The 16,416-nt window shown below is 39.8% G+C and overlaps 1 protein-coding gene across 1 annotated transcript; it reads left to right on the top strand.

The window, feature by feature from the left end:
- The first annotated feature begins 4,681 nt into the window (after window positions 1-4,681).
- Window positions 4,682-6,669, top strand: LOC121743536 (cytochrome P450 714C2-like). Its single transcript, XM_042136864.1, has 4 exons — window positions 4,682-5,008; window positions 5,114-5,340; window positions 5,507-6,106; window positions 6,196-6,669. Exons 1-4 carry the CDS (start codon window positions 4,717-4,719, stop codon window positions 6,619-6,621), a joined length of 1,545 nt encoding a protein of 514 aa, XP_041992798.1. The 5' UTR covers window positions 4,682-4,716; the 3' UTR covers window positions 6,622-6,669.
- Window positions 6,670-16,416: the final 9,747 nt, after the last annotated feature.

Genomic DNA, 16,416 nt, shown 5'->3' with positions numbered 1-16,416 from the left:
TGTTAAAATCTATATATATTTTTATTTTATTTACATAATTTTCTTTATTCAAATAATGTGATTGTAAAGATGTTAATGAAATATTACTTTAAAATCACTACTCATAAATTGCAATAAATATTAATTAATATTTATATTTAAATTTAAAATGTGTTGAACATTAAATAAATTAGAAAAAAAAAACCTATCTTTAGGAAAAAATCAGAAAATTCCAAAGATTGAGATGAATTTTAGAAAATCTTGAAAGTTCGTGAATTTTCCAGCTTCAATATTCGTCGCATTTTGCCACATTGGCACTTCCTACGTACACGTTAGCTTCAATTTAAGGGAAAAAATTAATTTTTGGGGTTTTTAGGAAAATTCATGTATTTAGATTAAAAAATACAAATTCAGATAAAAATAAAAAATATTAAAAATTCACGTATTTACAATAGTATATATAACGTGCTCGATTCATTGATTAATTTTATTGTTGTTTAATTGTTGATAATAGTTAGAGGTGGTTAAACTCATTTAATTCCTTTTCGTTGTTGTTTAATTGTTGATAATAGTTAGAGGTGGTTAAACTCACTTAATTCCTCGCTATAGTTGACTTGAGCCATTCATTAATGTATGTACTTGGCAATAATTCCTCAGTCAAACTAATTTAATTCTACCAAGTTCAACTAATGGTACCTAGCTATTTCACTACTATCTCCACAATTACTATATACTTAAAATTAAAGGTCTCGGATTCGAGTACTAGATACTTAAAATTAAAGGTCTCGAGTTTGATTCCTCCGTAGCGCGGCATTTAAAATTATTTGGCCATTCAAAAAAAAACTAGATATTAAATATGTAGCTCTCAGTTTGTTGTTATTAGGTCTTAGATCCGTTTGGGCTTATTTCAAGTAATAATACATGAATAAATTGATATCTAAATATCCTTGAAATGAACTACTCATGCACAAAATAAAATAAAATGATTAACGACCGATTAATTGTTAAACTGGGTTAAGTTTAACCCTCGTGTTTCTCATTGATTGAATATGGCATAATTTACATATATACCCTTCATAGAGTAGGGAATACACAAATATGGCAAACCTAACTTACATAATTACAAGGATATTAATATTCTAATCTCGGTAAGAAGTATCAATCTCTTTATTTTAGTCTTCCTTAATGGGCGGTGATAATTTCTTTCTAACAATCCCCTCAAGTTAAGTAATTAGGTATCCGATACTTACCTTGCCTAGAACTTCATGAAAGCTCTATATGTTTATTGCATTTGTTAGAATATCCACCAATTGATCTTCAGATTTGACAAAAAGAAACTCCACAACCTTGGCCTTAATCTTCTTCTTTATGAAATGTCGGTCCACTTCTATATGATCATGTTGGACCGGGTTTTCTAAGATGCAAATAGTTGCCTTGTTGTCACATAATAGCTTGATTGTTTTTGTCGACTATTGAGCCACAATATCTCGTTATTAAGCCACTCTCTGTCCTTCGAAATTCTGCCTAAGCACTTGAAAACATGGTGTATAGTAAGAATATTAGTTGGACCAATCCGCTCAAGTTTGGGCTTATCCATTTGAGTTGTTGGGATATTTGGATACGGGACGTACGGGTTATATATTTTCAATCCTGCCTAATCATTTGGGTTTCAGATTAATTCGTTGGCTAGCCAAGTAAAAAACATTCGATAAAATGAATTTTTTAATTGTGTTCTTCCATTTTCAATGCTTTAAAATTGACAAGAATAACTTGTTACCAACGATGTCATGAATCACTAAGAATTAATTCCATAAGAAAATTATTGGTGATTTGAATAACTTCATGTATTAATGTTCAAAAGTAAATTATATAATGGCTCCAAGATTTATATGTGTAGAGTAGATGCATTCCAAAATAGATTCAGATGGGTGCAGATTCAGGCAAATAGATTTGCGAGTGAATTTGGGGCAAATCCAGCCTAACCCAATAGCCCAAAACTGAAGCAAGTAAGTTGTAACTAAAAGTCCAAAATTAAGCCCAGCCCCATTCATTTTAAAAGTTTAAAACTCTAATTTAGTAATAGTAACTATCTTTGTTGGACTCAACACTCAGAGGTGCGCATTTCATCTCTCTTCTCTTCGTTTCATTTATGCTGATTGTGGTCGAGTGGTATGTGACTCGTCCATCTTTAACCAAATGGTCAGGGGATCAGGGGTCGATCTTTGTCTTTGAATATGCAGCACCAATTCCAATATTGGTGACATAGATTTTTAATTTAATGTGTAACATCAAAATTTGATCGTAATTTAGGTGCTAATATATTTTGGTACGACTTTCTTGTAATGTGTGAGACAGAGGAATGGCCTACTTATGGAATGATTTGGCGAACGTGTGAAATGGTATGTGATGGGTGTGATTGAATTTGTATGGGTTCGCCAACATAAATTGAAATGTTGGTCTTGCCCAATTAATACTCACTGTTTGACTCCTCAATTTTCCACAGCCATCGTGGTTTGCTAGCTTAATCTGTTGCATGTATTTGACTCTCTTAACTCAATAATTGATTTTTTTTCATAACTGCCGGTCACAACAAGTGCCGTCTATCTTAAATTCATTTAATACGTACATACAATAATTTACAAAATAGTAGTACTAAAATTTATTGGATATACGAGGTACGTTGGATTGGATAGGAGATATAAATTGATAAAAAAAATGATATGAAATAATGAAAACGTGACGGTTATTATAATCTTTCAGTCATCGTACAACACAATCAATCAATCCAAATACAAAATTAAATGACCTAAATAACTCGATCCTATTTTAGTTTATCAATCTTGTACTCCATCTATGGACAAAAAGGAAATAATAAAGTTTTGTAAAATAGTAGTAGTAAAATTTATACAGTAGTACATAAAATCATAAAATCGTTTCCCTGGTATAAAGTCTATCTTAACTTCATTTTATACAATCATCTACAAAATAGTAAAATTTAGTGGATGTACAATGTGCGTTGGATTTGGATAGGAGATATAAATTGATATGAAATGATGAAAGCGTGACGGTTATTTGATAAAAAAATTCATTTATACAGTACATACAATAATTTACAAAATAGTATATACAAGGGACGTTGGAATTGGATAGGACATATAAATTGATTTTAAAAAATTGGTATGATATAATGAAAACGTGACGGTATTGTTACCTTTTAATTAAAGAATACGGTTGAGATTTTAAATAATGGTCATGATGAAAATAATCCGGACGACATGACGTAAAACGTTGTTCTACTTTAATTTGTTAGGAATTTAAACACAATATATATATGAAGAAAAAAGGTGCTAATGATTTATACTAATTAGTAAGTATTATATTAAACTGATCATACTGATAACCAAAACTGCGTCTAACTATATTTGGTTATACTTTCTTATTGACTTTACAGTGTTTTCTAGATTAAACATACATCATGCATATGGCACACATTTGGATTTGTGTATCGGTGTGTAATGATTATTGTCATCTTTATATCTTGGATATAAATAGTGGGCATAAATTATCATAACTCCGTCACCACATATTGTGTGCTGGTCACAACTTTTCGGAAACAGGTGTCGAATTTTCAGTTACTTAAAATAGAAAGTAGAATTGCAATATTTAATTGCGTTCCCATTGATTCTGATTACTGAGATAGAATTGCACAAAACTTGCACTACGCTTCAGATTCATAAAAATGATCCAACACTTTTTATAATATTATCAACACCAGTGGCACAGAGAAATGAAATTCATCTAGTGCACGTACAATTCGATGTAGTAGCTACCAATTTTTCATTGTATGCAAAACGCTAAATTTTCAACCAGTAGGTTGAAAATAAGAGCATTTTTAAAAAAACATGAGAATTTATGTACATGAGAACAGTGTATGTGAATTACTCCATATTTGAAAATAAACCAAAAAAAGTCGTGCATTCCACATTATGAAGAGGTGAAGGTATATGATTTAAGTATGGACGAATTAAATTTAATGTGTTGTGTCAAGGCATGTTCAATAAATGCGTAGTCGTGCCTCTGGTCTCTTTTACGTGTAGGTTTAAGAGCGCAACACAAACATATTTCTATATTATAGTTGTAATAATACGCTAATGGAACTATTTAAAAAATTAAATTAATTGAAAGAATTATACTAGGTAGCATTTTGTTACACTTTCAAACAAAAAGTATTTAAATAACTACTCCCCTATCCCACATAATTTAGTAATTATAGAACATAAATGCATAATTAGCATATAATACTATAATAAATAGGACTAAAGATAATATCGGAGGATAAAAAAGAATTAGCTTAATGGAGTATTATTTTATACTCCTACTATAAGTAAAGTAAATGTATTTCCTTGGAAACTTTCCAACTAAAGTACCTAAAACTCAAAAATTACAAAATAACACTACCATAAATTCAAGAAATACTTACATTTTTCCATATGAAAAAATAGCAAATAATTGAACAAACTAATTGGCGTAATTAACATTTCAAATATAATATCTAGTTGGTGAAATAGTCTTCTTTTTAGCTAGTGTAGATGGCCTAATCCATTTTCCACGGCGATGACGTAACATGGTGAAAATTTTAAGATTTTTCTATCTATATAAGGATCTTATACCACTTCCTTAAAAATATCAGAGAAAAGAAAAACAGCCAACGTGACGTCGAGCTAGCTTAATCACGCCATGGCCACCCAATACCTGTGGAACCTCTTGGTATCGGCCGCGGTGATCGTCTCTCTCCGCCTACTTTTCCTCCTCTACAACGTCGTGGTGGCGCAGCCGCGGAGGCTGCGTTCCGCCTTGCACCGCCAAGGCCTGTCCGGCCCGCCTCCGGCTTTTCTCCTCGGAAACATACTGGAGATGAAGAGGGCCAGAGACGCGGCCGCCAAAGCTTCCCCCGTCTCCGGCCCCCCGCCCGCCCACAACTGCGGCGCAGCGCTGCTCCCCTTCTTCGACGAGTGGAGGAAGCAATATGGTACTTAATACTACTACTATTCACATTTACTTACTTTTTCTTCTTAATTTATAAAATTGATGCTTTCAATGTATTTAATAATAATTTTGGTTTATTTGGTTTCAGGAGATGTATTCGTTTTCTCTCTGGGCACCACGCAGATCATGCACGTGACCCAGCCGGAGATGGTGAGGGAGATCACGACGTGCACGTCGCTGGATTTAGGGAAGCCGACGTATCAGGCAAAGGAGCGAGGCGCTTTGCTCGGGCAAGGAATCCTTACCTCAAACGGACCTCATTGGGTCCACCAGAGGAAGATTCTTGCACCGGAACTCTACATGGACAAAGTAAAGGTATAAAAGTGTTCCATAATTGTACGTGTGAGTTGGCCTAGTCGTAGACTGGTAATGTCTGATCTATGAATTAATGTTCATTTGACTATAAAAAAGAAAGTGGCCCATGATTTGTGTGGTACAAATATTTGTCATTCTAAATTTCTAACAACAAACACTATTTTAGGGAATGATTAACTTGATCCAAGATTCGACTATTTCGTTGTGTGAGTCGTGGAAGAGGCAAGTCGAGGAAGGTGGTGGATTAGCAGAGATTAAGATTGATGAATACATGAGGAGTTTCTCAGGAGATGTGATATCAAGAGCTTGTTTTGGAAGCAATTATTCCAAAGGAGAAGAGATATTCTTGAAACTCAGAGCCCTGCAAGAAATTTCCTCCAAGAAACTCTTCGTCTCTGGAACGGGCATGAGGCACCTTCCGACGAAGAGCAACCGGGAGGCGTGGGCGTTGGAGAAGGATATCAAGACGTTGGTCTTGAACGTGGTGAAGGAAAGAGACGAGGCCGGATTCGAGAAGGATCTGCTGCAGATGGTGCTTGAAGGAGCCAGGCAGAGTGATCTGAGCCAGGATGCAGTCGACCGGTTCGTGGTGGACAACTGCAAGAACATATACTTGGCCGGGTACGAGACCACCGCTGTCTCGGCCACATGGTGCCTCATGCTCTTGGCCTCCAACCCCGAGTGGCAGGACCGGATCCATCGTGAAGTTGTCGACGTTTGCAAGGGCCAGGTCCCTGACTACGAGGCCGCCAAGAAAATGAAACTGGTATTTATCTACCCTACCAAACTGTCTCTTATATACTACTATCTGAAAGGTATAGTTATATGAATGTGACTTATTTTTTATTCATGCAGCTGACTATGGCAATCAACGAGTCGCTGCGCCTCTATCCACCGGTGTCAGTGGTGTCGAGGGAGGCCCTTAAGGACATGAAATTCGGGAAGATTAATGTGCCAAAGGGAGTGAATTTGTGGGCACTAGTGACGACTTTGCATACGGATCCAGAGATATGGGGACCGGACTCGTATGAGTTCAATCCCCAGAGATTTGCTAATGGGATAACGGGCGCTTGCAAGTATCCGTACTTGTACATGCCTTTTGGAGTTGGACCTCGTCTCTGCTTAGGCCAAAACCTGGCTTTGGTCGAACTTAAGATCTTGATTTCCTTCATTTTGTCAAAATATTCCATTTCCTTGTCGCCTAAATACGTCCATTCGCCCCTCCTAAATTTGGTTATTGAGCCCAAATTTGGAGTGCACCTTTTAGTTAAACACTTGTAATTTTCATTACATTATTTCACCATTATGATGTCTTCTTTTTTCCTTAAATTTTGTTTATCCTGGATCAATTAAATAAAATAGTACGTGCACAAAATCATTAACTCTTTCTGTTCCAACATCCATATTTGTCATGGTCCATCTCTAAAACGATAAAAAAAAGGGTACTATTTCAATCAATTAAAAATAAATTCCACACAAATCCATATATATTGCATAATTGTTTATTTTTATTTTTTTTCAAAGTACGCCTTTTGAATCTGTAATACTCACTGTAATTAGGAGTATTTCGTAAGACTATGTGAATAATTTTGTTTTTATGGTTTCTGATGGAGTATGATGGAGTACGTACTAAACAAGCCCAACAGCAGTAAAGCCCATCAGCCTAAAGCCCAAGAAAGAGTATCAGTTCGGCATGACTAAAGAGTATCAGTCCGGCATGACTAAAGAGTTCAGTTCGGCACAACCAAAGAGTTCGGCCCCAGCCTACAGCTCGGTAAAAGCCAACCAATCAAACTCTGCTCTCAGGTCGGCATCAAGCTCTACTCTCAGATCGGCAAAAGCTGCTCGGCAATAATTCAGCAGTTCGGTCTCAGTATTCGACCGAACTAGGAGATAGTGGACTCATGCAGGATTTCCACCTCCACTACACCCACGATCTATTTAGTGGTGTCAAGCAGTCATTAACTCATGCAGGATAGTGGACCCATGCAAGATCGCCACGATCTCCACGACATCCACTGCCTAGTAAATGGTGCTGCATGCCACGATCTTGGTTCAATGTATAAATAGAACTTAGATCAGATAGAAAAGGGTTAAGTTCGAAAGAAGCTCTCTAGAGATAAAATATCATATAGCAAGTCTGTGTTGTAAGCTGTAATCCCAGATCAAGCAATACAATCTTGCCCTCCCTTCTTCCCGTGGACGTAGATTTACTTCAGTAAATCGAACCACGTAAATTCTCTGTGTCGTGATCTGCATTTTCCTGCATTCATCACCATCAAAAATTCGCGGATTCATCACTGGCGCCGTCTGTGGGAAACAGAGAACCAAATTTGTGATAAAGCGAATTTTTGATCCTTTTTCCACCCCAAAAAAAAAAAAAAATGCATACCAGATCACATAACACCCATAATACCGTTCGTGATAACCGTGAGGAAGCTAGTCCAGCTCGCAGGTCTGAAAAACGGCCTCGGGAGACATCTACCTCCGGTTCTCACGAAGAAGGAACAAGCCACTCCAGGAGAGATCGCACCGAGTCTTCCCAGCAGCCCGATTTAAATGAAGCTGTCAAGCTGTTCTTGGCCGAGAAGCAGGAGGAGTTCTTAACCTTCCTGCAGAAGAGCCAACAGCCGGAGAAGACAACGGCGGATTCTCCCTCCTCATCCAGACATGAAAGTCACTACCGCAGTAGTGACGTGTCTTCCAGGAGAAAGAATCCTCAACCCCGACATGTTCCTGTTCCTCCTCGGTACCGGAACCACAGGAGAACTCCATCTCCTCCGTACCGAAGAAATATCGGGTTCGCCATGTACGGAGCATTAAAGACTCCGTTCTCGGACGATATCACCCGAACTCCTTTGCCGCGGAACTACCGGACACCGTCAATGACTTATGACGGGCTAGTGGATCCTCATGACTTCTTGGGACGCTATCAGTATAATATGGCGAACCAGGGTCTCAATGAGGTCCATATGTGCAAGCTGTTCCCCGAGCTTCTTATCGGGAACGCGAGAAGGTGGTTCGATAGCCTCCCCCAAGGCAGCATTAGATCTTACCGAGATCTAATGGATGCTTTCCACAGGAGGTTCTTTCAGAAAGCGGAAGCCCGGATCACTTCGGCTCAGCTGCTTTCTATACGTCAAGGTCGAGACGAAAAGATCAGCGACTTCATGACGAGATTCCACAAGGAATGCCTACAAGTAGATGATCTCAACGATCTACTTGTCATTTCGGCATTCCAAAATGGAATCCTGCCCGGAGCTCTCTACAGAAAGCTCGTGGAGTGCGGTCCGCAAACAGCTCAAGAAATGTGGGACATTGCGGACCAGTTTTCCCGTGCGGATGAGGCAGACCGTCGAAAACGGTCTTTAGACAGCTCATCCCGAGAAGAGAAAAAGAAGCCCGATCAAAGCGGCCAGGTGCTTCCTCGCCGAACTCCTTTTGAAAGAATTCAAAGGGCACCGGTACAAGGCAGACTGGGGCCACGTCTCAATCCTGAGAAGCCGCCCGCTCAGTTCGTACCATTAAACAAGTCAAGAGCGGAAATTTTCGAACTACATTCCGATATGTTCGAAAAACCAAAGCGGATGACGAAATCAGCCGCGCGGCGACCTCAGGATCAATATTGCTCCTTCCATCAAGCCCACGGTCACGATACCGAGGAGTGCCGAAATTTGGCTGCAGGTATTGATGTTCTTGTGAAAACAGGAACGTTAAAAGAATACCAAAGCAAGCAGCTGAAAAAGAACAAAAGGCAGAGAGGTGCGAACTGCAATCCTCAGGATCCGAAAAGGCATGAGGATCCCGAAGACGACGACGAGCCGCAATATGATGGAGTAATCCAGACTATTGATGCTCTCCCTGCCGGGAAGACTAAGTCGTCCCTAAAAGCAGAACGCAGAGGTTCCAATCAAGAGGAGCCAACACATAAAAGGCTGAAGAAAGACGAAGTGATTACATTTTCAGATGCCGATCCCGTCCCAGCCATCTCTCCTCACCAAGACGCTATTGTCATTCAAGCCGGAGTGGCAAACAAACTGATCCACAGAGTATTTGTGGATACAGGAGCGTCAGTCAGCATTCTTTTTAAAGAATGTTTCGATAAAATGGAAGTGGATCCAGCTCGGCTCAGTCCGGCTCCACTTCCTCTGAAAAGTTTCGCCCAGGAGGACACCCGCCCTGAAGGTATTATCAGCCTTCCGATCACGGTGGGAAAAGCGCCTACAAGCTCCAATACGATGATCGAGTTCTTTGTGGTGAAAGCTCGGTCCCCGTACAACATCATCCTGGGGAGAGACTGGCTCAACACAGTTCGGGCCGTTTGCTCTACTTATCACCTCACCATCAAGATCCCCACTAAAGGTGGGATAGCGGTCATCCGAGGTGATCAAAAAAGAGCAAAAGAATGTCTGCAGATTGCGCTTAAAAGTGCCGAGCAATCAGTTCGGCACCATCAAGCATAGCAATCACAGCAACCGGAGTCAGAGGCAAGCGAGATGACCGAAGTCACTTCAGAGCCGAACTCAATGACCGTTCAGTTATACGAAGATGATCCATCCAGAACGGTCAAGATCGGCTTCGCAGGAACGCCTCTACTCCGGGAAAAGACCATTCAGCTCCTCAAGGAGTACAAAGATGTCTTTGCATGGTCTCCGTTGGACATGACCGGAGTGCCCCCCGAGGTAATCACTCATCGGTTAAATATTGATCCTTCAATCCGGCCAGTAAAACAGAAGCAAAGACTCTTTGCGGCAGAAAGAAGCCAAGTCATCCATGACGAAGTCCGCCAATTACTAAAAGCGGATGTACTATTCGAGGTGAAATATCCTTCTTGGGTGGCCAATCCTGTGATGATCAAGAAAAAAGAAGGAGGATGGCGGATGTGCATAGATTTTACCGATCTAAACAAGCACTGTCCTAAAGATTGCTATCCCCTTCCGAATATAGATAAAAAAGTAGAAGCTTTGATCGGCTTCGAAATTTTCTGTTTTCTTGATTTATACAAAGGATATCACCAAGTGTTGATGGATGAGAGTGACGCTCCGAAAACAGCTTTCATTACCGATTTCGGCATTTTCGCTTATAAAAAGATGCCATTCGGTTTAAAGAATGCCGGAGCCACTTATCAAAGGATGGTAGACAAGCTTTTTCGGCACCTAATCGGAAAACAGGTTGAAGTGTATGTCGACGACATAGTCGTCAAAAGCAAAAGCACTTCGGAGTACGAAGACAACCTCAAATCCACTCTCGACGTGCTCCGAAAAGCCAACCTCAAACTCAACCCCCAAAAATGTACCTTTTTGGTAGATTCGGGAAAATTTCTGGGTTGTTGGGTTTCAAAGGACGGACTCAAGGCAAATCCCTCAAAAGTTCAAGTTATTCAGAACATGGCGATGCCGAAGTCCATACACGATGTGCAAAGACTAACTGGATGTCTAGCCGCATTGAATAGATTCCTTTCCCAAGCAGCCGAAAAGCAACTGCCGTTCTTCAAAGTGTTAAAAAAGGCACCAAAGTTTGAGTGGGGAGCCGAGCAGAAAAAGGCTTTTGACGAGCTCAAAAGTTATTTAGCCGAGCTTCCAATTCTCTCTGCTCCAACAGATGCCGAAGTGATTTTCTTATACTTAGCGGCATCCGATCAAACCATTAGCGCGGTGCTTGTACGAGAAGAAGGCCTAAAGCAGTTTCCCATCTACTTTACAAGCCGAGCATTAAGAGATCCAGAAACAAGGTATCAACCTCTGGAAAAAATTGCTCTGGCGTTAGTAAATGCAGCAAGGAGACTGCGGCCATACTTCTATGCTCACAAGGTATGCGTCTTAACCGATCTGCCTCTTCGGCAAGTTTTGACCAAGCCAGAAGCATCAGGCAGAATCGCCAAATGGGCCATAGAGCTGGGAGAACACTCAATCGAGTACCTACCTCGGAAAGCCATCAAGGGACAAGCCTTGGCAGATTTTCTTGCAGAGGCCAAGTTCGATCAAGCAATCCCTGTCATTGCCGAACAGAAAAATTCTACCAATGCCGAACTAGCACAGCCCTTGGAATCCGAAGAAGAGCCGCCGGACTGCTGGAGCGGATTCGTAGATGGAGCTTCGAATAAAACGGGAAGTGGAGCTGGTATTCTGCTTATCGCTCCCGATGGACACGAGGTAACCTATTCACTTCGGTTCTCATTCCCAACCACTAATAACGAAGCCGAATACGAAGCCCTCCTTGCCGGACTCCAGCTAGCGCAAAGTCTATGTATCAAGTCTCTCAAAATCCATTGTGATTCACAAGTCATAGTGAATCACATGTTGGGTACAAGTGAAGCCCGTGATGAGAGGATGAGGAAATATTTAGACAAAGCGCAAAGCATTAGCCGAAGTTTCTCTTATTTTCGGATAATCCGCATTCCCAGAGCAGAAAACAGCCGAGCAGATACTTTAAGTAAGTTAGCCGCATGTCCAAGCTCAAAGGTGGAGGAATTGATGCATCGAAGCATTGATGAAGCTGAGGTACATTCAGTAACCAGCTCGCCGAACTGGATGACGCCGATCTTACAGTATCTAGATCAAGGACAACTGCCCGAGGATAAGAGAGAAGCTCGGAAAATCACATACCGAGCACTTCGGTACGAACTTCATGGAGGAGTCTTATACAGAAAGTCCTACCTTCAGCCGTTATTACGATGTATAGGGCCAGAAGAGACGGACTACATCCTCAGAGAAGTTCATGAAGGATCGTGCGGCAGCCACATCGGAGCTAGAGCTTTAGCTAAAAAAGTTCTAAGATGGGGATATTATTGGCCAACCTTGGTACAAGAAGCAGTGCAGCTCGTCAAGACATGCCCGAAGTGCCAAATCCATGCAAATATCCCAAGGATGCCGCAGACCGATCTATCCACTATGCAAAGCCCTTGGCCTTTTATGCAATGGGGTATAGACATAGTAGGGCCACTACCACAAGCTCCTCGGCAAATAAAATTCCTAATCGTTGCCGTGGACTACTTTACGAAGTGGGTGGAAGCTGAACCATTAGCTACGATAACGAGCTCGAAGGCATTGGATTTCGTCTGGAAGAACATAGTGTGCCGATTTGGCATACCCCACATCCTCATCTCGGATAACGGGACTCAGTTCACCGACAAGACGTTCAAGAATTGGTGCCAAGAGCTGAATATTCAACAGCGGTTCACTTCGGTCTCTCATCCACAAGCAAACGGACAAACGGAGGTAACAAATCGTATCCTGGTGAAAGGGTTAAAAGCTCGGTTAGAACAAGCCAAAGGACAATGGGTAGAAAATCTCCCTCAAGTCCTATGGTCCTACCGAACTACACCCACAACCTCCAACGGTGAAACTCCGTACAGTCTTGTGTACGGCACTGAAGCCGTGATTCCGGTGGAGATCGGCATACCCAGTCCCCGAACTCTAAACTTCTCAGCAGAAATGAATGACGACGGACTGAGAGCCGAGCTAGATCTTGCCGAAGAAAGAAGAGAATTGGCATGCATAAAAGCAGCCAAGTACAAGGAGCAAGTAGCCCGGTATTACAACCAAAGGGTGAAGAAGCTGCAATTTCAAGTGGGAGATCTCGTCTTGAGAAACAACGAAGTAAGCCGAGCAGAAAAGCTGGGCAAGCTCGAACCCACATGGGAAGGTCCGTATCGGGTGTCAGAAGTCCTCGGCAAAGGGTCTTACAAATTGGCTCACATGTCAGGAGAACAGGTACCCCGAACATGGCACATTTCCAACCTCAAGAAGTTCCATTTGTAAGAGACAGTCCGGTCAGTCAGTCTTGAGTCCTGTTCGGTCAATGTGCTTTCTTTGGTTTGCTTGGTCTTTGTTTGTCTCTGTGCGTTTTGTCTGTGTGTTTTGTCTGTCTCTGTGCGTGTCGTCTCTTACAAATGTTACTGAGGTATCTTGTTCTTCGAAGGCTGATCCCCTTCTTAGAACATATACAAGCCAACGATTGTGAAGTCCAAGCTTCTAAAGAGGATACAAGACCACAATTCAGCTTAAACAAGCAGTTCGTCTAAAACGAGCTGCAATAAGCCAACGATTGTGAGTCAAAGCTTCTAAAGAGGATACAAGACCACAATTCCGCTTAAGAAACAAGCACTTCGTCTGAAACGAACTGCAATAAGCCAACGATTGTGAAGTCCAAGCTTCTAAAGAGGATACAAGACCACAATTCGGCTTAAAAATCAAGCACTTCGTCTGAAACGAACTGCAACAAAAGTCTGATTCACGCGATAAAACTTGCCTGAATTAGGACAAGGGAAAGTCCGATCCACGCGATAAAACTCGCCGAATTAGGACAAGGGAAAGTCCGATCCCCAAATTAGGACAACGGAAAGTCCGATCCGAGCGATAAAACTCGCCAAATTAGGACACAAACCAAGTCCGGTCAAAGAAGAGTTCACTTCATCAGACCGAGGACAAACATCAACTTACCCCGTACCTTTATCCAGAATGCCGAAGTGATTCACTTCGCTTTTCGGGGGGGGTAGTGATGGAGTATGATGGAGTACGTACTAAACAAGCCCAACAGCAGTAAAGCCCATCAGCCTAAAGCCCAAGAAAGAGTATCAGTTCGGCATGACTAAAGAGTATCAGTCCGGCATGACTAAAGAGTTCAGTTCGGCACAACCAAAGAGTTCGGCCCCAGCCTACAGCTCGGTAAAAGCCAACCAATCAAACTCTGCTCTCAGGTCGGCATCAAGCTCTACTCTCAGATCGGCAAAAGCTGCTCGGCAATAATTCAGCAGTTCGGTCTCAGTATTCGACCGAACTAGGAGATAGTGGACTCATGCAGGATTTCCACCTCCACTACACCCACGATCTATTTAGTGGTGTCAAGCAGTCATTAACTCATGCAGGATAGTGGACCCATGCAAGATCGCCACGATCTCCACGACATCCACTGCCTAGTAAATGGTGCTGCATGCCACGATCTTGGTTCAATGTATAAATAGAACTTAGATCAGATAGAAAAGGGTTAAGTTCGAAAGAAGCTCTCTAGAGATAAAATATCATATAGCAAGTCTGTGTTGTAAGCTGTAATCCCAGATCAAGCAATACAATCTTGCCCTCCCTTCTTCCCGTGGACGTAGATTTACTTCAGTAAATCGAACCACGTAAATTCTCTGTGTCGTGATCTGCATTTTCCTGCATTCATCACCATCAAAAATTCGCGGATTCATCAGTTTCAAATTTATAGGAGTAGTATTTTATTTGTGTTCTAATACATGTTACACTGAAATTCAATGGTGAAAAACTGAAAACATATCAAATACAGAAAACATATACCTCCTTTCATACCTCACCTTTATTATATCATCGTTCCCCTCAATTTTTGCATTAACTCATAACTCTCACAACCCCATACATCTCCACATACCTTTTAATATTCATACCACACTTCAATTAATTTTATTTTAATTATCATCAATTTTATAAATTAAAAACTAATATAAATAACAAAATTAATTAATTAAAATTCATAAAATTTACGTTAATTAAAATTCCTAAAGTTTAAAAATTAAAGAGAAACTTCAAGCACAATTAATTCGGTCCCCGTTATTAAAAAAAAAACTTGAAATGCAGTATAATTTTGAAATTTCCAACACCAAATTCAAATACGTAATTTGAAACCTTAGCCTTAGAACATACTTCAATGGCTGTCCAAACTTCTAAATCACTAGTATAATTCAATGGCTGTCTGCCGCTTCCTCCTTGGTTCTATTCTTCTGCCCCAAAAGAAAACAAAAGTGGCAATTCAAACTATATTATTTTCATTATGTAAAGTTATAATAGTAATAAATAATAATACTCTCTCTATCCCCAAAGAGTATGAACTTTGGGTTTGGCACGAATTTTAATGCATTATTGGTAAAATAAGAGAGAGAGAGAGATAGAGAAAGTTTTTAAAGTATTGTTAATGGAGAATGAGTCTCACCTCATTAGAGAGAAGAAAGTTTTCAAAAATAAATGTTCATACTCTTTGAGGACGGACAAAAAAGAAAATAATGCATATTCTTCAGACAGAGGGAGTAATAAATAATATATTATTATTATTATTATTATTATTATTATTATTATTACTTCTATTATTATATTCCGTTCAAAGCCATAACATGAGTTATGGTATTTGATTTTTTAAAATGGAAAAAAATCGAAAAAATATAGTATATAAAAAAAATCCAGCCCACTTCCTTGTATTACTGTTTTACTACCGTTTTTTTCACCTTTTTTATTAATTCCTTTTCATTTTTGTAACCTCTAATTCATCTATAAATCATCTATAAATACCTCATTCATTACTCATTTTTTCACATAAAAAAATACTCGCTCATTCTTCTCCCATTTTCTCTATGAAATCTATGATTTGCGTTCTTAATTAAAGTATGTCTAAAGGCAAAGGACAAGACGGGGACAAACTAGCGACCCTCCAACTTCCACAACTTTTTTAATGGTTGTTCACCGCTATACCAACCTACACTTCACGTATGACACGGCTAGAACAAGCGAGCAAACATCAGAAAACTACACTCCTCATGTCTCGTTTGAACATGCAGCTGCCGAAAAAATTAATGCTTCTTTATTTTTAGGATTGTAATTATGTAATTGTTTTGTAATTTTTAGGATTTAAACTATGCAATTTTAAATTTTTAGGATTTGAATTATGTAAGTTTTAATTTTAAGAATTTGCAATGTGATTTTAGTGTTTGTAATGAAGTTTTATTATGAATGAAATGTTTATTATTAGTATTTTAAAATTGAAGAATAAAATAGTGAAACTCATAAATAATTAAGGGATAAGTTGAATTGTTGTAGTTTATAGGGGTTATCTCTTAATTAAGAAAATGGAATAAAAAATTATGAAAAGCAGTATGTGGATCCTGAATAGTAATAAGTCAGCTTTTTATGAAGAGCACTATTATGGATGCTCCAATAAAACGCAGATAGTGTGGAGACCGGAAAGTGCTTAACTAGTGGTGGCCTTCGTAATTTAATGATGGGCATTTTACATCAATATTTTCCTTTTCATTTTTTTCCCTTTTGAATTCTTCCTCGATATCTCTCTAAT

Source organism: Salvia splendens, chromosome 8 (assembly GCF_004379255.2).
Source record: "Salvia splendens isolate huo1 chromosome 8, SspV2, whole genome shotgun sequence".
Classification (NCBI taxonomy): domain Eukaryota; kingdom Viridiplantae; phylum Streptophyta; class Magnoliopsida; order Lamiales; family Lamiaceae; genus Salvia; species Salvia splendens.
This window is presented reverse-complemented; position numbering and strand designations above follow the sequence as displayed.